Genomic DNA, 21,372 nt, shown 5'->3' with positions numbered 1-21,372 from the left:
AATTTTTATGCTGATAAGTGTGTGTGTGTGTGTTCAGGTGCTGCTGGTCAGGACGTCCAACAGTCACACAGGTAAGAAACACACCTGTCTGTGATTCTTGAACGATTTGTGTGTCTGCTGTTTTGTTTTGTTTTTTTAGCTGAGATCACGGACGCCGCGAGCTTGGAGCAGCACAGGAAACATCGTCAGCCGATAAAAAGTGACTCACTTTTTATCGGCTGACGATGGAGGAGATGAAATGAAATGAGCGAGTTTGGAACAACATTTGAGGAACAGAAACTGACCCCAGGTCAGCTGTCCACATACTTTTGGTCACATAGAGAATAAAATGGCTGCTCTTCATCGTGTGAGCAGCAGGGGGTGTCAAGTGTCCACACAAAAACCAGCCCGAGTCTCCCAGTGGGCTGCCCTGGTTCACTGCCCAGTGAACCAGGGCAGCCCACTGAGACCTGTTTGATTCCTAAAGATGACATCAGACACAGGAAACACCTGACAGGTAGATCAGTATGAAACTGACCTGCTGAGAGCCGCAGCTGTTAACGAGATCAGGTGACTCCTCACTCTTCAGCTTTTATTGTTTTAAAGTTGGAAATTTGGTGATGCTGATTGTAACACGACACAAACACCGCATCACGGCGGCGAGACGCCACCGAGGCGTCCCCGCACGGCGGCACGGTGCTCAGGTCGATGTTACATGACCAGGTGTTCTCTTATTACATCTGGAATTTGATCACATGGGTCACGGACGTCGAGCTGGGGCGCTCTGAGTTGGGTGAAGTGTTTAAGGAACAGGCTTCTGTCTGACTCCGCCTCCTTCGGCGAGGTGTCAGGTGGTGAAGGCAAACTTTTTAACGGGAAGCTGAGCAGGTCAAACACTCGCTCTGAGGAAATGGGAGCATGTGGGCGTGTACTCTTAGCTTTAGATCTCAACAACGAGGCAGTTGTGACATCATACAACCAGCGCCTTACAGGAACCAGAAACTGCTGCGGTTCACTTCCTGTGAATGAAACGTGCCTGAAGACAAGGACGAAGAACATCAGCCTCTCTCTTTGTGCTCTGGTTGTCATGGAAATATATCACAGCTGGTGTGCGCGCTAGAGATGGACCGATCCGATATTACGTATCGGTATCGGTCCGATACTGACCTAAATTACTGGATCGGATATCGGAGAAAAATAAAAAATGTAATCCGATCCATTAAATATCACGAAAGCACCTCACAAAACTTGCAACACGCCGTAACTCACCTCAGAACGTTAGCACATCGGAGCAGTATGCATCACGTGATAGAGCGGCTGTGGCATGCGGGACCTGTTGGTGGTCTGGATAGCATTTGGAGCTTCGCTAGCAACCCGGCATTTCATCTCTGACAAAGTTATTCCCGAGAGAAGTAAAGCAAGTGTTTAAGTCCATCTCTGAATGTTTGTAAAGCATTCCTGCGTTAAGCTTAACAAACGATATATGGAGCGACTGCCTCTTCTTGCTGCTACTTCAATCATGAAACTGCTTAATGATCAGCTGATCGGCTTTTCTGTTGCGAGTCCGTGTCTCTTGTTTCTTTTTGGCCCACTTTGCACCAGAAAGAGGAAACCAGTGGCTGAACAACAGCAGCACGTTTAAGCTTGATAAGCTGTTGTTAGAATTTATTTAATATTTCTTTCTACACCAGGATCTTTTTCTACGTAGCTGACGCTGGTAACTGTGCAGGGGCGGATCTAGCAAAGTTTAGCCAGGGGGGCCGATAGGGCATGAACAGGGAAAAGGGGGCACAAAGACATACTTTTCTTTCTTATTCTCATTTAAAATGTCTAGCTTTTAATAAATAATTATCTGACACCCAAAGTTTTAATTTGATGTAAAATGAATAGAAGTCAATTACTGTACATAGTGACTATTAAGTCTAATATATACCCTAGTAAGCTATAGTACTTTTTACTTTGGGAAGGTACCATCTGTGCAGTCTGCAATTTTGTTGAAGAAAGATGTTGAATCTATTTAATATTTCTTGAAAAATAATTGATTTCTGTGCATTTTTTTTCACACTGCATCAAATTAAGGTTGATTACGTCGATTAAGCATCATGAGGTGGAGCGTGAGGGGTGGTTCCCTATTTTTTATTTATTTATTTTTGTTGTTGCTGGGAGTTGGAACCCTATTAGTTAGGTTGCTTAATATTTATGCTAAGTACTCTTTAAAATACCAGAATAGGGAGGATGGTGTAGGTTTAAGTTTATTAGATTGATCAGTATTGCTGAACTATGAAATATTTTTTTTTGCATACAGGTATAACAGAATAGCTTTAGTGTAGTTGTTGTTTTAAACTTGAGTATGAACTTATACAAAATGCAGCAAGATATTTAAAAAAACAGTTTTGTTGATTAAAACACACTATATCGGATTCATATCGGTATCGGCAGATATCCAAATTTATGATATCGGTATCGGTATCGGACATAAAAAAGTGGTATCGTGCCATCTCTAGTGCGCGCAGGCTTCACCGACCAATCAGAGCACGTGTTTACATACATCTGTGCGTGTGAAGGTTCGTCAGGTCCACCTTCGTCTCTTTAATTAGAAGATGCTCAGTAACCATGACAACGGAGGCATGTGTAGTAGCGATGGCTCTGTCTTGATCGCCATAGAGACGCAGGCTCATGGGCCACTCGCTCTGATTGGTTTATCTCTGGACACCGTGAGAACAGCTCTGCATAACTCAGTACATAATAATCCTTCTGTGTCTCGGCTCATCTGCTGTGTGAAACAAGCGGTCTTAGCTCCGCCCCCTTTAAGGCAATTAAAAGGAGCGTTTGAACGGCGGTCGGGAGGAGCCGTTCTGTGACATCACACAGACCCCTGAGTGTTGAGAGCAGGCAGCGTCGTTACTGTCCTCACACTGAGCTCATTGTCCTGTTTGAACGCCCATCCCAGCGGCAGGAGTCATGTGACAGGAAGTGAGGAGCAGCAGTTTCACAGAGGGTTCGATTCAGTGACTGAAACAAAAATAAATCGTTTTCAGGGACAGGAAGTGAGGCGTCCAGACCTCCATCATGGCGGCTCCTCCTCACAGTGAGCTCAGTGTCCTGCAGCTCCTCACACCGCCTCCCGTCTCCCCGTCAGAGCTCCTCTTTCATGCTCCTCCCTGCTGGAGACAGCCGCTCAGTGTGTCCCAGAAACCCACAGCTGCTTTTCCATTCCTGGTGGCAGCTCAGGGTCAGCGAGTTCCTGCTGCTCTCAGGCTTCAGACTAACCTCATGAGCCGAGCCGGCAGAAGGAAACGGACGCGTCAAAGGGTTTCTCGTCACCACCTCTTCCTCGCCTCGAGCGCGCCATAATGCTCGGCTGTGACCTCAGCGAGCCTCTTTCTCCTTTCACAGTGCTCTGATGTCAGCGCGTTATGTAAACGCTTTACTCACTCAGCAGATATGAACACTGCAGCTCCGAGTGCTGCCCCTCTGCAGGCTTCCAGAGCTCAGCCAGTCAGAAGAAGGCTAGGTTAAAGGGGGGAGGAGCTGAGGAGTTTATTACTAATGGAGTCATGCAAAGCTGCTCTCCAGAATAAAAGATTCAGCAGGAAGAAGTTCAGCACATTCAACAGCGGGACGAATCAGAGTTCTGTTGTTTACAGTGCTCCAGTATAAACAGTAATAAAAACAGACAACACACACATATACAAAATATACAATATACATATAAGTCACTTACTAATAAATATCTGAATAAGAAAGAAGAGCGTGTGCAAAAAAGGTGTAGCTATGGCAGTAAACAGTGTGTTGGGTGGAGGAGTTGTACAGGGAGCCACAGGCAGGAATGAATTCCTGTGTCGTTCAGTGGTGCTTTATGGGTAATCTCAGTCTCTCACTGAGCGTGCTCCTGTGACTGACCAGCATGTCATGGAGTGGGTGGGAGGTGTTATCCAACATTGTCTTTATCCTGGACAACAATGGCCTCTGCAGCACCACCCTAAGAGAGTCCAGCTCCATCCCCACGACATTGCTGATCAGTTTATTGAGTCTGTTGGCATCAGCAACCTTCAACCTGCTGCCCCAGCATGCAACAGCGTAGAGGAAAGCACTGACCACAACAGACTCATAGAAAATCCTGAGCGTTGTCCGACAGATGTTGAAGGACCTCAGCCGCCTCAGAAAATAGAGACGACTCTGGCCTTCCTGTAAGTCCAGTTTATTTTCAGTGTGTACTCCAAGGTATTTATAATCCTCCACAATGTCAACACTGACCCCCTGGATTGAAACAGGGGTCAAGTGTTTCCTGGTCTTCCTGAAGTCTATTATCAGTTCCTTGGTCTTTGCCACGTTGAGCTGCAGATGATTCTGCTCGCACCACGTGAGTGTAATAACGGCAAGGTGGGCGGGCCCAGCTTCCTGTGTGGACGCAGCTGAATTCATCTTATGTGTTTGTATCTGCAGCTCGACAGCAGGAGGAGGAGGGAGGAAGCAGGAAGATGGGCGTCCACCTGCCCGCCGTAAGACCTCCGGAGGAGGAGGAGGTGATGGAGGCGTCGGTCAGTGCGGTGGCAGACTCGGATTCCTCCACCAGCGATGGTTTTTAAAAAGAATATTTTTATATTTCAACTCATTTCAAATAAATAAAGTCTGATGGAAACCAAACAGATGTTATAATAACTTCATTTTTAAAATTTGCTCACAGCAATAAAAGCTTAATGCTACACTTAACCAAAGAAACAAAAACCCAAAGAGACACGTGAACATCTTAATCAAACACCATCCTCTTTGAGTTTATTCTCTGAGACTCAAACAATGTTAGATATACTTCAAATAAAGTTTCACTAACCCGGGCAAACAGCAGCTAATAGAAGCTAACAGAGATCCCAGCTAAACAGCAGCCCTTACAGACAGCTCAGCATATGTTCAACAGCTGGTCAGCAGTGAGCTTCGCTGACTCGCTGACTCGTATCTGCTCCTTTCACAAAGCGTTACAGCCCCCAGAGTAAATAAAGATGGACGCCTTTCCCCCGGCATAGACAGCTGATGTAAACGGTACGATCATATTTAATGTTTTTGATCTCTTGAATGACTAAAACATGTTTAGCCAGGATTATGCAGTTGAATCTGGAGAGGCGGGGCCTTTGTGTGAGTCAGAGTCCTGTCAGCGGGCGTTCGTAGCCTTCAAAAAGTTCCCGCAACTTCTTATCGGACAGTTAGAATGTGTGCTGATAACAAGCTGATGGTTTTTAACTTCTCACCTGTAAATATAAATGTGGCACAGCTACCGTATGTTGCTAACATGTGGAACTAATGTGAGGCTCCATAAAACGCCATTGCTGTAAAAACGCTGTAAGAACGCAGATGACTCGACTCCTCCATTCAACGGCTCCAGGGGAAGGGGTAGGAAAACAGATCTACTGCCATCTAATGGTGAAAAACATTTGTACAGTTTACCTTTAAAATCAAATTACATAAATGCAGCGCCACCTGCTGGCCACGGAGGATTCGTGTCACATCTGTCATGGAATTTAAAGAGCGATAGTTTGACTCTATTGCTTTTGTGACATGACGACGCTTAAAGACGTAAACCAAACTCTCCAGGTGTCGCCTTCATGTGAAAATGTTTCTTTTTATTAATTTTTTTCCGCCTGTCCCGTTTGGTTCTTTGGCCATCAGAATTATTGTCTAAAGGCGAAGAAAGATGCCCAACGGATTTACTTTACCAGATGGACCATCCCGGCATCGCCGTATTGGAAAATGTGTTTCTTTGTATTTCACCTTCACGGTGAATTTCACTCATCAGTCATTCGAAATCACAGAGTCAGCCTGCAAGTCCAAACCATGGGAACATTTCCTATTACACAGCACACGCACACACACACACACACACACTCAGCAAACACAGACTGTGTTGCAGATAAAAGGATGATGGGGAGGAAATGGGATTAGTGAAGCAGCGAGGGAGACAGTGAGACTGACACTGACCAGGGCTCTCACACACACACACACACACACACACACACACACACACAGATCTGCAGGGGCCTCTGGGTCATGTGGTAGCAGACTGATCCTGACAGTGTGAGGAATCCAGCACAGAAAACCCCGCAGGAAGCTGTTATTTACGACAATAAGAGCTCAGCGATAAAGTCAGCTCTTCACAATAAAAGCTGAGCTGAAAATACAGAAATTTGTTTTATGTAAACGAAATAAATATTTTATGATTTCATCAGAAGTGAAACGATCCTGACAGTGTGAGGAATCCAGCACGTCTGCTGGTGTGTGTGAGAGAGAGTATCGATCAGGCTGATCAATCGGCTCTCTGAGGGTCCGTGTGTTTGTGTGACGATCGATGTTCTCAGAAAGAGGCTTGAACTCTGTGCAGGTTTAACTAAGCTGCAGATGATCAGCGAATCTCCAGCCACAGGAAACACACATACACACACATACACACACTGCTTCTCTACCTGCAGTCGTGTTTCTGATTGATCAGCTGAGCCCTGACTCAAAGATCTCATTTCACAGTTAACGAGGCTGAAGTTCAGGTCAGCTGAGAAATAATCAGAAAAAATGATTTTCTGCAGGGATTAAAGACAAACATGAGAGCAAGGATGCTTCGAGTGCTGCACTGAGCAGAACAGTGTGTGTGTGTGTGCGTGTGCGTGTGTGTTACTGATCCATAAATATGTACAGAAACTTTCATGGAGCTGCGTTTGCTCCTCTGGTCCTGATCAATATTCCATCCTGTGTTTTTTTTGTTGTAAAACAGAAGTTTGTTGTCATGACGTTCAGCTCCACCAAAGCAGAAGATGAGATGTCATCGTGTGGTCATCGTGTGCTGCCCTCTGTCTGGAGCTCTGATGGTTAAAAATTAGTTTGTCTTGTAAAAATCTGAGGAACTAAAGCTCATCGACAGATTGTCTGAGCTGACTGAAACTGGGGCTGTCCTTCGCAGGAGGCGGGGCTCAGGACGGCTTAAGGAGGTTCTCGTGACCTTCAAGATGTCTGAAGTGCTCCACCTTAGAGCGAGCTGGAGCTGAAGATGTGGATGATTTGGACGTTAAAGTCTGCATCCCCCTGAGGACTCCGGGAACCATCACCAGGTAACACATGCAGGGTCGTCAGGGCAACGCATCACTTCCTGCTCCCCCATCAGCAGCTGGTCCCGTCCCTTTAAACCTTCAGGCTGAACCTGAAGGAGCACCGTTCTGCTGCCTTTTTGTGTTCCCGTACCCGGCTCAGCGGCGTCTTTGAGCCTGCCGGCTCGCCTGATTGGTCGACAGGTGACAAGCCGATTAGTTTTTTCTAACAGGACGTTTTGTCCCGAGCTGCAGCAGAGAGCAGGCTCCAGGTTTTTAGGAGGATTTCTGGGTCTCAGACTCAGCAGATTACTTATTCCTCATGAAAAGGCCCGACGCCAGGACATCACAGGAGCTTAACAGGAAGTCGCTGCACAGAAGAACAAAGGCTTCTCAGCGCAGCGTTGTTAGACCTCTGATTGGTCAAGTGTAGCGTGTCCTACCACAGGTCAACTTCACCTTCACGCTCAGCTCGCTCCACCACGACAAACCGGTACGCCGTCCACATCATCCACCCATCATCATTACCTGTGAGAGGAACACCTCACACGCCATCATAGCCCCGCCCAGTCTGAGATAAAGGCCACGTTCTGGCACTGTGAGGTTTCCAAGACACTCTCCTTGCCTCGCTACACTTTGATGATTTGTTTTATGTTGTCTGATCTCTGATCAGCTTCACGAGGTCTCGGCCTGTCAGACAGTGAGTGACTGCCGACCGTGGTCAGCAGGGGGCGCTGTGCTGTGAGCGCCTCCTTAACGTGTTAATGAAGCATGACCTCATTAGCTGACTGAGAGTGTTGTGACCCAAAAACCACACAAAGGACCTCTCACTGTCTGTTCAGCTGTTTGCAGGAGAACAATAAAGATTAGTCAAAGTAATGACGCGTACAAACACGATTTCAGCTCTCAGCCACGCCCCCCGCCTCTGCAGATGAACTGGTAGAAAAATAAAAGCTTCTAATAAAAAGTTTGGTTTTGGTAGAACTTGTTTGTTGTTTGCAGTTATTTCCTTTTTTAGTGACAATAAATTCTAATGTAACATAAAAAATAGAAACTAAATGTTTCCATTTTGTGGTTTATTAAAACCACGAAGCGGTTCTAATAACATCGCATAGCTGACGGCTTTAGGACCTGCGGGAAACCGTCAGAGAACAGACCGGCCTGAGTTGCAGCGCATCATGCCAACGATAATTAACATGATCAGGCAGGAAGTGCCCTGACTCCGCCCTCCAAAATAAAACCCCATGCTCGGTCCGATGTTAAAATAAAAGCCTTGACAGTGGTTCAGTATTTTTGCTGCTCTCGTCTGCAGTCATTCGACTCCAGTCATAAGTTAAAAACTCGTTTCTGCTGCAAACAGCACCACACAGTACTGACCCACACATATAGTTCTTACACACACACTGGACATTGTTTTCACTTCATCACTTAAATCACTTTAAGCATATTTGCACTGCACAAGACATAATGTGGATTGCACAACACTGGTCACTACATTCTTCATTTCCGGTTAATACTTGTACAGCTGCTGTTATTGTGTATATATTTATTTATATTTAGATTTCTTCATACATTCTTATATAGTTCTATATTGTGTATTTTGTTGTACAGTTATTTTATTTTCAACTTTAATTTATATATTTTATCTTATTCTTTCCCAGTTAAATTTACCCTTCATTCTAATTTGTGTTGTACAGTTATTTCATTTTTAACCTTAATTTATATTTTATTCCTTCCTAGTTAAATTTACCCTTTTTAATTTTTCATATTTATTTCCTATCTTATTCATAGCCTTTTCCTTTTTTGTTTTCTTTAGGTCACGAGCAGTTGTCCAAGCATTTCACTACATATCGTACTGTGTATGACTGTGTACGTGACAAATAAAATTTGAATTTGAATTTCTTCAAAAATCAAGTCTCAAAACACATTTTCAAAATCTACATGAAAGCTTGAATCGTGTTCTTGGTTCACAGCGTGCGTATCCTTTAGGGGTATGGAATGAGCTCTTCTGCAGTATAAAAAGTGAAACTGAGGTATTTTTATTTTGAAGGAGAGGAAAGGAAGCGCGCGTTTGTCTGCTGGGCTTGTCTGTACACAGGGGGCGGGGTTTAGCGGTAGAGGGTGCAGCGGAGGTTCAGTGTGTTCGGAGCTTCGGTGGCGCCAGCAGCTCCCAGCTCTGCCCGCATCTCTGCGCCTTCTCTCGGGTTCTGTGCGTGCGGCGGCTCCGGGGAGGCTCGAAGCTCCCTGCGGACCGCTCGAGGACACCCCGCAGCGTATTGCGGACGGCACCGGCGGAGACCTGAGGGCCCGGTTCGCGCTCCGGGGCTTTCAGGTGAGGTCCAGGTGGGCTCGGCAGGTGTGTCTCCGCGGGATGCTCCCGCCCTGAGCTCTGTTGGGAGATGCTGCCGTCCGGGACCTCCAGGCGGGACAAAGCGGCGGTCCGAGAGCGGTTGGAGGCCTCCGTGTCCGGGCTCGGGGAGCTGGAGCTCCTGCGGCGGCGGCAAGAGGTGCTGGTCCGGGCCGCGCTGGAGCTCCGGGAGCCGCGAGAGGAGGAGGAGCGGCAACGGCGAGAGGCTCAGCTGAGCTCGGAGGAGAAACTGCTGGAGGGGAACATCCTGCTGCTCCGGAAACAGCTGGTAGGTCCTCACCTGTGTCTGTCTATGACCTCTGACCTCTGTGAGCCTGGGTCAGGGTGCAGGGAGTGGTCAGCCTGACGGTCACGTGCAGAGCTGCAGGTAGTCAGCTGATCATCTCCCATGACATGTGAGCAAAAACCATTTAATATTTACACTTCTCCATATTTTACATGAAAAACACTAAAAAATGTGTTTGTGAAAGAAAAGAATGTCGTTCATTAATAATTAAAAGTATACGTTTATATTAAAATGAGTAAAACAAACTTATTTTATCATTATGCATCATTATGTTATCATAAAGAAATAACTTTATGTTGATATTTACATCAATAAATATTCAAAATCAATTATTTCTTTCTGGTGAATTTGAACCTGCTGGGCGGGTTTCAGAAAATCGAGTTATTAAATTTAAATTTTAGGTTAAAATCAGCGAAAACACAGAATTGATCGATCGATCGGTAACAGCAGAGACGAGGAGGCGGAACCTCACAGTGGGTGTGCAGCAGACAGAGATGAGATGAGGACTGAGCACAGAGCCCTGAGGAACTCCTCAGGCTGACCTGAGATCAGCTCACCTGTGGCAGGTATGCTAGAGCAGTGGTTCCCATGGCGATAATTTATCAGAGGAAGAGGAACAGGCTTCTGATTTTTCCCGAAGATTTTCTATGAGGCCTCAAAGCTGCTGATCCATCAGATTGGAAAATCACCTGTTGTCAGGCCACGCCTCCTACATCAGTTGTGGGACAGTCACACCTCTGTGGCTGAATGTCTCCTGCTCTGTTGTCGGACTTGAGAACATCTGCGTACCTGCACAAACCTGGACTTCCTGTTTGAGTCGGCGTCACCTGAAATGAGCGACTGAGTTCAGAAACATATCAGGAAGGTGTTCACTGAGGGCGGAGCTGGAAGTGAAGGTGTGAGGCACATCTAAATCGGCTGTTTTGTCGCTCAAACTTCGGCATCACGTGGACGGCTGCAACCAATCATGTGCCTCATTCCCACAATCCAGAGCTTCACTGACCCAAACACAGGCGCACGAACACAGCTTCAGGCTGACATGAAGCTAAAACCAAAAAGGTCAAAGGTCAGAGACCAAGGAAGCTTCAAGTTGGGAAGAAGAAAAACAGGAAGTGATGTCACACCGAGGTTGATGTCAGGCTGAAGCTGAAGATGTGGAAACGCTGGAACGGGCCCGGCCTTCACTTGGATCTCCACTGAGAGCACTTCCTGTCAGTTGACCGTCAGCTGTTGTCCCCGTGCTGCATTCAGGTGCCGCTCCTCACACGCCGGCGTGTCAGTAAGAGCTTTGAAGTGTGGGCGTGAAGTCAAACAGGATGGAGGCGCACAGAGGGGAGGAAGAGTCTCCTCGTCTTCATCTGCTCGGTCAAGGCGCATTCAGGTGCACGTTGGGAAGCCTGGACATGCGGGCGCTGTGTTCTTGTCCAGGATCTGACCTCAGATCTGCTCCCGGCTCACATGTCTGAGCTGGTCGAGCATTTGTTTGCTGTCTGTCCTGCAGCTGAAGCTCTTCCTCGCAGTCTGGATCGCATTAGTGACCCCCCACCTCCCACCACATTCAGCCCTGCCCCTCCCCTTACGAACAAATGGAGATTCCTGCGAGCGGCTGGAAACTCTGCAGCTCGACTTTCAGCTGAGACACAAACCAGGTGGCTGACTCATTCTCTAAAATCAGACTCAGAACGGACTGAGTGCGCTCAGAACGCTCTGTGTCTCACAGCTATTCTGGTCCGACCCGTAATGTCCACAAACTCTGAACCGAGTGGCTGCTCTGACCTCTGACCTACTGTGTACTGTCCTGTGTGCAGTAGTATTGTGTGTACTGTGTGTACTGTGTGCAGTAGCACTGTGTGTACTGTACTGTAGTATGTACTGCTGTGACGTCAGGCTGGGCGCCATGTTGCTGTTTGGAGGTTTCTGATTGGCCCGTGGCTCATGCCGCTCGCTGTCGGCTTGTGCAGACCGTCGGCCGCAGTGCCGCTCGAGCTTCTTCACTGAAACCAGCCGATCGCTGCACAGGTGTCGAAACAGAGTAATCTGATTACAGTAACCTGTAACTTTATAGGGACATCAGTGTCGTTAAACATGGTGTTTTTGTTCTTTTTGGAACAGCTGATTGATTTGTGACATCAGCTCTGTTTTTACGATCAGACCGACGCTGGCGCCTGATTGGCTGCTCTGTGGTGGGCTGCAGAGCGTTTGAACGCAGCAGGGAGGAGCTTCCAGGCTTGAAACGGAGCTCGTGCTGCTGCACATTAAAGCGCTGAGGACCGACGCAGTCATGAGGTCAGCTCTTCGCTCTTTATTGGAACAGCATGATGGTGAAGAGGCAGGCTTTTATTTTGAAGGCTCACAGAGGTCCTTTAAACGTTTCTTAGGGTGAATTCGTAAAGCTGAATGAGCAGACATACAGCAAGCTACGAGTAGAAACAGTGTTACCTGGGCGAACAGGTGGGCTGTCCCGATTCGTTTGTGTTTTTGTGTCTTTTCGGGCATTAACTGGGCCACTGAAGCCACTCTGAGCTAAAATCTGTGTTTTTTGAATGGTGTCAGGTAGATAGTGAATTTAAACCTTTAAGTCCTCTATGTGTGTTTTATAGTTGGAGCATGCTCAGTGCTGCAGGACGGCTGCGTGTGTGTGTGAGGTAGTGTTTAGCCTCAGCATCGATCTGACCGAAGCCGCTTCGTCCCGATTGGTTTAAAATATCACCACGTGGAGACTGAAGCCAGCAGGCAGCTGATAGAGAAAACAGCTGGATGGGTTACACACACACACACACACACACACACACAACAGAGTAACACACACACACAGAGTAACACACACACACACATGATCCTTTATTATTGATCGACTATTGATGATGTATTGGTGGCAGCAGCTGTGTGTGTGTTGCAGTTCAGTTGCAGGAATGCAGCACATGACCCGCAGCAGCGCCGCATAGCCCGTATGTTTTCCATTGTAGCGGGGGAGGGGCTGCTTCAGCCTGTGTGTGTGTGTGTTTGTGTGTGTGTGTGTCAGTTTGTTACCTTCGGTCTCTGTTTATAGCGACATGTTTTGTCACATGACTTCCTGTTTGTCCTTAAAGCCTTTCAGGACGTTTCGATGTGAAAAATGTTTGAGGTGATTTTGGATGTTAGAGTCAGCTGGTACTTCCTGTGAAGTCGACGCTGATTTGTCTGAAGTCTGAGCTGCTTCCTGTTCTTCCATCAATAATCAGTAATCAATAATCTTACGGTCTGAGGCCCGGTGGTCTGTCCTATGACCATCCAGGATCTTTGGTGTCTCTGTGACCTCTGACCTTCAGTGTCTGGTCTCACACTGATAAGAGTCTCTGGTTTTCTTCTGTTTGTGCTCAAAGCTTTTATTTTTATAAGCAGGACCAATCAGGGGCAGCGTTACTGCTCTGAGTCTGAGGTCTTCACATCAGCTCCGCCTCCCTTGCGTGCTCCTGAAGTTTGATCTTTCAGCTGATCTCAGGTGTGTTCTCTCTGGGATGAGTGCTCCTGTTCTTCTTCTGCTGTTCGGAGCAGAGACGAAACAGGAAACAGCGGACCCCACGGCGATGAAGAGGAAACCCTCAGATGGAGGGTCTTTTTTTGACAGTTAAAACAAAACAAGAAAAAAGTTCGAGCCTGAAAATAAAAACCTGAGAATAAAGAGAATTTTTTTTTTAGAAATACGTGAAAAGAGAAAAGTTGAGTTTGACTTTTGCTGCACACGTGATGACAAAAACACAAAAGTCCAGATTTAAAAGTTCAGAAACCTCAAAGATAAAAACCATAAAAATGTTTTTAAAATGAAGAAAAATACTTTTGACTGATTTTAATACAAAGGTCAAAGGTCGTCTGTGAATAACATAAATCAAAAGTCCAGATTGTCACCTTTTATTCTCTGTTAGTCTTTCAGACTGTGGTTGTTGTTGTGTGTTGTTGTCACGGCGGTGTGCGATCTCAGCTGTTTGTGTGTCAGAACTGTCTGAGGAGGCGGGACGCCGGCCTCATTGCTCAGCTGCAGGAGCTCGACCGACAAATCAGTGACCTGCGATTGGACACCGGGACGTCACATGAGCCCGACAGCCGACCGAGCTCAGGTACGCCGTGTGTGTGTCTGTGTGCGTGTGTGTGCGTGTGTGTCTGTGTGTGTGTGTGCGTCTGCGTCTGTATGTGTGCGTCTGCGTGTGTGTGTGTCTGTGCGTGTGTGTGTGCGTCTGCGTGTGTGTGTCTGCGTGTGTGTGCGTGTGCGTCTGTGTGTGTGTGTGTCTGTGTGTGTGTGCATCTGTGTGTGCGTGTGTGTGTGTGTGTGTGTCTGCGTCTGTGTGTGTGTGTGTGCGTGTGTGTGTCTGTGTGTGTGTGTGTGTGTGCGCGTCTGTGTGTGTGTGCGTGTGTGTGTGTCTGCGTCTGTGTGTGTGTGTGTGTCTGTGTCTGTGTGTGTGCGCGTCTCTGTGTCTGTGTGTGTGTGCGCGTCTGTGTGTCTGTGTGTGTGTGTGTGTGTGTGCACGCTGAGACTGGTGGAGGTTAAACTGATTAAACAGGAAGTGAGATGATTTTTCAGATTCAGAAGTTTTGAGCTGAGCAGAAAAAGTTTCAAAATAAAAAATGTCAGATTGAAAGTGAGGTCTTTAACTGTTGCCATGACGATAGATGTAAATTTGAGCTTTGTCAATCCCGCCTCCTCCCTCCCTCAGGTTTCTACGACCTCAGCGACGCCGTGTCCGGCTCGCTCTCCAACTCGTCTAACTCGGTCTTCAGCGAATGTTTCTGCTCGACGGCCGACGCCGACGGACGCCTGCCGTCCACAGGTACCCGTGCCCTCTAGGCGGAAACGCCACTCTGTTCATAGACTGTATGTAAAAGATGGTGGAAGTTGCCGTGACCTCGCACAGACCCGTGCTGATGAAAACCGTCCGATCAAAATCTGCTGTGCCACTTCCTGCCGCGGACCCTAAAACGTTCGTTCAAGGCAACAAGCGTGGCGTCCAGATGTGCGCTGCTGCAGCTGCTGCAGCTGTTTGCCAAACAGCTGATTGTTGTGAGGTCACACACAGCCCCTCCTCACCTCTGCTCTTTGATGTCACATGACTCAACTATCCATTTGGTCACTTTGATGTATAAACACACACACAGTGACTTGACACCGCCCCCCCCCCCCACACACACACACACAAACACACACACAGAGGAGGACTTGGACTTTCAGAATAAAAGCTTTCAGATTACTGGGTGGACGTGTTAGATTCCTGATGATGGCAGCTGGTTTAGAAGCGGCTGGCTGTGGAGCTGTGGAGGACCAGCTCGGTCCTCGGTTACAGCAGGCCTGCAGCCTCCTCGCGCTCATCAAGATGTCCTCGAGATGCATGTCTCTAAGGATGTGTTGGGTCACAGCTGGGGATGTTTGGAGGCTGGACTGTGATTGTTGAGGCTGAAAGATGCAGACCTCGTGGAGCACTTTAACTAACATCAGTTTAAAGTCTCGCTGCTCAGCGTGAGCAAAGCCTGCAGATCCCACAGGACGCTGAAAAAGCGCCCCAAAGCCAGTCTGTCTGCATTAAAATGAGCCACTCTGTGACCTTTGACCTCCAGCGGGAGTCTGCCGGCTTCCTCTGGCAGCACAGAGAAGATTCCTTTAAACAAACCTCGAGCGCTGCAGGCTTCCTGAGGCACTGCTCATACTTGGCACTAACACATCATCAGATAAGCGGCGTGAACACGCCCACGCATTTCTGTCTCTGTGCGACCGATCTGCAGCAACAAGTACTCCACGACCAGCCCGAACGCACCGCCAGACGCTGCAGCGTCACCTTCTATGGTCATGTTCAGGCACCGCGGGCCGTCTGCACGTCCGCTTCACGCTCTCTTTCATTCCTGCCTCTCTGATTATTTGTGTCCACGAAGCCCCCGAGTGCCGGCGTGAGACCCAACCCCGCTGCAGAGCGCGGCGCATCACAGCGAGAAAGACATCAGCGACGCTTCATTAACGTTATCGGCTGCAGCTGACCGACGCCTGCCAGAGCGCCGCCACACTTTAATGCTCCGCCCATCACAGTGGAGTAACAACCTGTGTGTGTGTGTTTTCTGTGTGTGTGTTGTTTGGGTCGCTGTGGAAGCTGTGTGTGTGTGCTTTTTCTGTGTGTGTGTGTGTGTGTGTGTGTGTGTGTGTGTGTGTGTGCGCTTTTTCTGTGTGTGTGTGTGTGTGTGCTTTTTCTGTGTGTGTGTGTGTGTGTGTGTGTGTGCGTGCGTGCGTGTGTGTGTGTGTGTGTGCTTTTTCTGTCTGTGTGTGTTTTCTGTGTGTGTGTGTTTTCTGTGTGTGTGTGTTTTCTCTGTGTGTGTGTGTTTTCTGTGTGTGTGTGTGTTTTCTGTGTGTGTGTGTGTTTTCTGTGTGTGTTTTCTGTGTGTGTGTGTGTTTTCTGTGTGTGTGTTTTCTGTGTGTGTGTGTGTGTGTTTTCTGTGTGTGTGTTTTCTGTGTGTGTGTGTGTGTGTGTTTTCTGTGTGTGTGTTTTCTGTGTGTGTGTGTGTGTGTGTTCTGTGTGTGTGTGTGTTTTCTGTGTGTGTTTTCTGTGTTCTGTGTGTGTGTTTTCTATGTGTGTTGTGTGTGTGTTGTGTGTGTGTGTTTTCTGTGTGTGTTGTGTGTGTGTGTGTGTTTTCTGTGTGTGTTGTGTGTGTGTGTGTGTTTTCTGTGTGTGTTGTGTGTGTGTGTGTGTGTGTTGTGTGTGTGTTGTGTGTGTGTGTGTGTGTGTTTTCTGTGTGTGTGTGTGTGTGTTTTGTGTGTGTGTGTTTTGTGTGTGTGTGTGTGTGTGTGTGTGTGTGGATGCCTCGTAGCTCCGCCATCCTTCCTGTGGGAGCTCAGAGCTGCTGTGAAGCCGATCGAGCCGCTGGTCGTATTTGTGTCTGATGTGCGAGCGTGGGCGTTCTCGTTGGCCCCGCGAGGTCGGCGGAGCTTCGGCTTTGTTCTCAGACTTCAGCTGCTGAATAAACGGCGTTTTCGGCCGTGAGGCGGCCCATGCGGTTACGCTGTGTTCAGTCTGATTTCCACTGCAGGGAGAGCAGTGGGTGTGGAGGGTTAGCGTTTCACAGCACACTGTCTCCACTGAAAGAATGTTCCACTTACTAATGCCCGAGCTTCCACAGCGACCCAAACAGCCGAGCATTTCGTCAGAGCAGCGCTGCCTGGAAACGGCCCGCTCTCCCTGAACTTCCTGTCAGCTGTTAGCAAACACAGCGGCGTTAAAATAAGCTCACCGTGTTTACGTTTGAAGCTGTGAGGGGAGGGCACACGCTCACCATCACACGCGCTCGCCATGTAAACGAACACCCCCGACTGCTCGCTAATGTCGCCTTCTTTCTGTCTGCAGATGAGCTGGCCAGCTGTTTGGAGTGTGACGTCCTGGTTGGAGGGCTTTGTGATGAGTCATCGTCTTCTGGCACGGTCCGCCGCTCGCTCTCGGCTCCAAACCCGCCCACTGTGGATGCAGCCTCGTCCTTTCTTTCCACTGAGCCTCAGTCTAAATACCACTGTGACCTGGTGGCCCGAAACGGCAACGATGTTTATCGCTACCCGAGTCCTCTGCACGCCGTGGTGGTCCAAAGCCCCGCCTTTCTGCAGATGTTGGGTTTTGGAGGTCCCGGCAGAGATGAGGCAGACACCTCAGCTCTTCCCCCCTCTGTTTCAGCCCCCCATGTATCTCAGAGCTACTCCTGGCCGGCCTCCTCCTCACAGACTCCTTCCCATAAGCGACTGGACAGCTACATCTACAGTCTGCTCCAGAGGAAGGCCCAGCCAATCAGGACCAGCAAACCCAGGACCAGCATCAGCACCGACCCCTCAAAGAGCATCCTCAGGCAGGCTAGTCTGTGTGTGAGGCAGGTGTCCGGCCCTGGCTCTGGTTTTGGGACTCTGAGTGCATCCGAATTTAAAGCCTTGTGGACGGCTAGAGGAACATCGGCAGAGGGAGCTGGGACCTCGTCTCCACAGAGGCAGTGGTCTGTGGACGGGAAACTGGAGGAGCAGGAGACCCAGAGCGTACTGAAGGATGGCGGCTTTGAGGCGACGCACGATGGCTTCAGGAGGGGCAGCGGCGAGTCCGGCTCTCCTCTTCGGTACGACGTACAGAGCAGCTGCACTGCCAACAACCATGACAGCAGCACCAACAGTCTGAGAAAGAAGAGCAAAGCAGATCTTCCTCACGCCACGCTGTCTGCCAAAACTCTCCCTAAAAACTTCAGGGACCTGGGCAGTCCCAAAGCTAACCCCGCCCCCAATGAGGTCAAACCGCCATGTTGCCCCCCGGACCAGGAGATGTTCCTGAAATCTGCTCCAGTCATGAAAACACAGTCGAGTACTCCCAGGAATAGTCCAGGAACAGGAAGGTCAGCACTGGAGCTCACCAGTGTGGGGTCCTCCTCCCAGAGTCAGGACGAAGCAGCCGCCGAAGGAGGAAGCTGTCACACGGTTACCAACAGGTATGTCCCCGCCCACCAGCACAGACTTCGCAAGGGCGGCTTCAAGAATGTGAAGGTGAGGAGCTCATCGATGAAGACGAGTCATGTCTCTGAGCACAGCGAGCCTCCACCAGAGAGAAGACAGGACAAACTCCGCCACAGGTCCCGCCTCCTGGAAGATGGAGGCTCCGCCCACGTTAAAGTCTCCAAGAGATTTGCTTCCTCAAGAATAAAGCGCCTACCTGCATCCATCCCAGAAGGCAGAGTGCTGGACAGACAGCCCCCATCGGCACTACACGGCGCACGACCGAGCATATCCAAGCACCATCACCATGGAAACCATCACTGCTGCAGTGGTAACCACCACCATCACCACGGACGCAACCAGGTCGTGGTCGTGGCCAAACCAAAGTACAAAAGGAACGATTACCGGCGGTTACGAGCCATGATGGAAGTCCCGTACGACGAGGCGTTTAGACGTGCTCAGCGGCGTCAGAGAAAGGAGCTGCTGAACAGCAGCGTGTACCCGCCCGCCGGAGCGCGGCTGACCAGCCCGTACTCATACACAGCAGGAAGTGACTCCGAGTACTCAGCTGAGTGCGCCTCACTCTTTCACTCCACCATCGTGGACACCAGTGAAGACGAGAGGTCGAACTACACCACAAACTGCTTTGGAGACAGCGAGTCCAGTGAGGAGGAGTGCGTGGAGGAGAGCACCAACACCAGCGATACGGAGGAGAGTGGTGGGGGAGGCATGGGCAGGGGGCGGGGCCAGCTGGGGGGAGCTGGGGTCAGGGCGACGGGGCAGGAAATTATGTCAGCTCAGGCAAAGGCTTTTGTTAAGATTAAGGCATCTCACAACCTGAAGAAGAAGATCCTGCGATTCAGGTCGGGCTCGCTGAAGCTCATGACCACCGTGTAACCTCCCAGACTGGACCGTAGCCACACCTGCCTTACCCACGTGCCTCAGGTGGGCCTGACCCAAACCCAGTTTACCCAGCCCAGACCCGACTCTTTCCAACACTAACCCGGTGGACAGACGCAGGGTGGCGGCACAGTTTGGTTCACCTGGTTTATCTGTTGATTCCCTACAAATAAACCGTTCTGATTGGATCTTTTGTAATTAAAGTACATTTTAGGCAAACACAGTCGAGCTCAGCTCGGTGACCTAGTAAATGTGTTTCTTCCCCTGCTTGTGGTCTTCACTGTCATTTTTAAATGCGACAAACCAGGCCACCTGATTGGAAACCACACCACCTGCTTACTGGTCCCACTCTTCAGAAATCTAGGGAAGCAACCTGAAGGTCAACACTGAGTGATTCACCTGGACTCTGGGTACAATAGTTCAGGACATCAAAGAAATTAACATCGGTTAAAGTAGGAAATGTATAAACAAGCATAATTTTCTTAAACTTAAAAAAGCATCTTTGAATTTCATCCTTTCACTGTTCTTACAATCCAAAAATCTAAAAACGCTTTGATTGTAAAAGTTTTCTATTTCCAACTTCCCTCAAACGCAGCATGAGATGCTTTGTTTCTGTAATGACGTGAAGGTGTGGTTTGGGTCCAGCCAATCACTTTACTGTCCTTACTTTGGTCCAACACGTGACTCGGCTGAACCCGGAACCGCACTGCTTCAAACGCGTTGAAGGCCGCCTTCGCCACCACCGTCTGGCTTCCCCGATTGGTTCCTCGGTCTGTGCCAAGCAGTGGACCTGAGTCGTGATAGATTCACTGACAACAGCGTCACTCACTGATTAAACCAGAAATAATTTAGAGCAAATGTGTGGAAACATCCGGTGGCGGCGGTTCGGTCGGACAACATATTTGTCAGAAGCAACCTGGACTCGAGCCTTGTGTCCTCTGATCTGTTCTAGAAGTGGAACTTTAGTCTGGTTCCTCAGAGTTTCTCCAACGTTCCACCAAAAGTCCAAGAACTTGAAGGGACTGATTGTCCAGGGTCTGTCCGGGCAGTCAGAGTTCCTCCGGTTTGTTATGTGTGTCAGGACAAAATAATGAGGAACACAGTGACATTTTTGGGGTTCTCCGACTTCGAGGCATGGACTGTCAGCAGGTTCCTCCTGTAGCTTCACGCTGGACCTTTTTGCCTTTTTAAAAAATTGATTGTAATGCAGGAAATTAGTCTAGAACTTTCTGCCGTCAGACTTCTGGACTTTTTGGCTCTTTGAGCTTAATTTGGACCCTGGTTCCCGCGGTGGTTCCAGCCGTGGTTCCCACGGTGGTTCCTGCCGTGGTTCTTCGTCACTGCGGCTCTGTTGGACTCCTTTAAAACCTGGTGTGAGGTTTGAGGAGGTTCTCACCACAGTAACCTTTTTATTTCCTGCACTTTGAGATGAGCTGTCAGCGGACAGGGCGGCGGCGTAACGCTGGTGTTCTGTTGTTTGTATGTAGCCTTGGTTTGTATTTATTATCACGTGACCTTTGCTGTTGCGCAGCACGCCAAATGCCTGTAAATGCTTCTCTCTTTTTCAGGTCCTGAGATGTTTTTGATGAAATCTATTTAAAGCCTAATATATTTGCTTGGTGCATTGAGAAAAGCCGACATGGTACTGACAGGTTCTGATCTGGGCTTTTATGACTTTATACTCGAGTCTAACTTTTTAACACAAATGTTTCTACTGCATCTGTTTTTTATACTAACAGTTACACAGCAGTGTGTTTACCGAGCTCAGCTGGAAGCAGGAAATGTTTAAGGATGTAGACACAGAAATGGAAACTCTGTGGTTTTCTCCCGTTTTTATCCTGTAATCAAACTCTGACACGAGTATCAGTGTGTGAGGTCTGTGGACGTCGGTTGAATGTCAGTTTTCAGCTCTGCTTGTGGACGTGTTTGTGCTAAACGTGTCCTGCAGGGATGTTTCACGCACTCTCCTCCGTCGTCTCATCTGATTCTGCGATGACGGAACGAAGAGGATTCAAATAAGATATTCGAGAGGTTTCAGTTTCCAGTCCTCTCTTCTCATTGGTCGGGGCCACAGTTTACATGTTCAGGATATAAATAGCTCCTCAGCTTTTAAAAGCCATATAAAGCTCATTAAAGCTGCCATGTGCTGTTCTGCCTTTGTGTTGAGCTATTTGTTTTTTCCTGCACCACCTCCACTCTGTAAATGTTCACATATGCAGCTGGAGACGACTGTTACTGATTTGTGTATAAAACCTGTGTATGGCAACAATGGTGCTTTACCTTCTATGCTTCATTAAATGTGGACTTTCAG

General features: G+C 48.5%; 2 protein-coding genes across 7 annotated transcripts in view; both read left to right on the top strand.

Annotated features, from left to right (window-relative positions):
• kiaa0586 (KIAA0586 ortholog) overlaps window positions 1–4,626 on the top strand; it is a 33,138-nt gene extending 28,512 nt beyond the window's left edge. For all 5 annotated transcript variants that reach the window (XM_080870056.1, XM_080870053.1, XM_080870054.1 and 2 more), the window contains exons 25-26: window positions 38–71; window positions 4,426–4,626. In XM_080870056.1, the coding sequence (XP_080726182.1) occupies window positions 38–71; window positions 4,426–4,568 (177 nt within the window). In that variant the 3' untranslated portion in view covers window positions 4,569–4,626. The remainder of the gene's footprint in view (window positions 1–37; window positions 72–4,425) is intronic.
• Window positions 4,627–9,086: 4,460 nt separating this feature from the next.
• On the top strand, window positions 9,087–21,372 carry dact1 (dishevelled-binding antagonist of beta-catenin 1). 2 transcript variants are annotated; one of them, XM_080870345.1, is made up of 4 exons: window positions 9,087–9,679; window positions 13,656–13,791; window positions 14,386–14,499; window positions 17,050–21,372. In XM_080870345.1, the coding sequence occupies exons 1-4, from the start codon at window positions 9,443–9,445 to the stop codon at window positions 19,056–19,058; spliced, it is 2,496 nt and encodes an 831-aa protein (XP_080726471.1). In that variant the 5' UTR covers window positions 9,087–9,442; the 3' UTR covers window positions 19,059–21,372. The 2 variants fall into 2 exon arrangements, with proteins under 2 accessions (XP_080726471.1, XP_080726472.1); XM_080870346.1 differs by having other exon boundaries at window positions 9,093–9,679; window positions 13,671–13,791.

The sequence above is a fragment of the Rhamphochromis sp. 'chilingali' genome (assembly GCF_963969265.1).
Source record: "Rhamphochromis sp. 'chilingali' genome assembly, chromosome: 21".
Lineage (NCBI taxonomy): Eukaryota > Metazoa > Chordata > Actinopteri > Cichliformes > Cichlidae > Rhamphochromis > Rhamphochromis sp. 'chilingali'.
Note: the sequence above shows the minus strand (reverse complement) of the source record. Positions and strands in the feature narration are given on the sequence as shown.

Coding starts and splice junctions, on each gene's coding strand:
- dact1 (XM_080870345.1), top strand. CDS start 9,443: ATGCTGCCGTCCGGGACCTCCAGGCGGGACAAAGCGGCGGTCCGAGAG. Junction 9,680..13,655: donor TGCTGCTCCGGAAACAGCTG/GTAGGTCCTCAC, acceptor GTGCGATCTCAG/CTGTTTGTGTGTCAGAACTG. Junction 13,792..14,385: donor CGACAGCCGACCGAGCTCAG/GTACGCCGTGTG, acceptor TCCCTCCCTCAG/GTTTCTACGACCTCAGCGAC.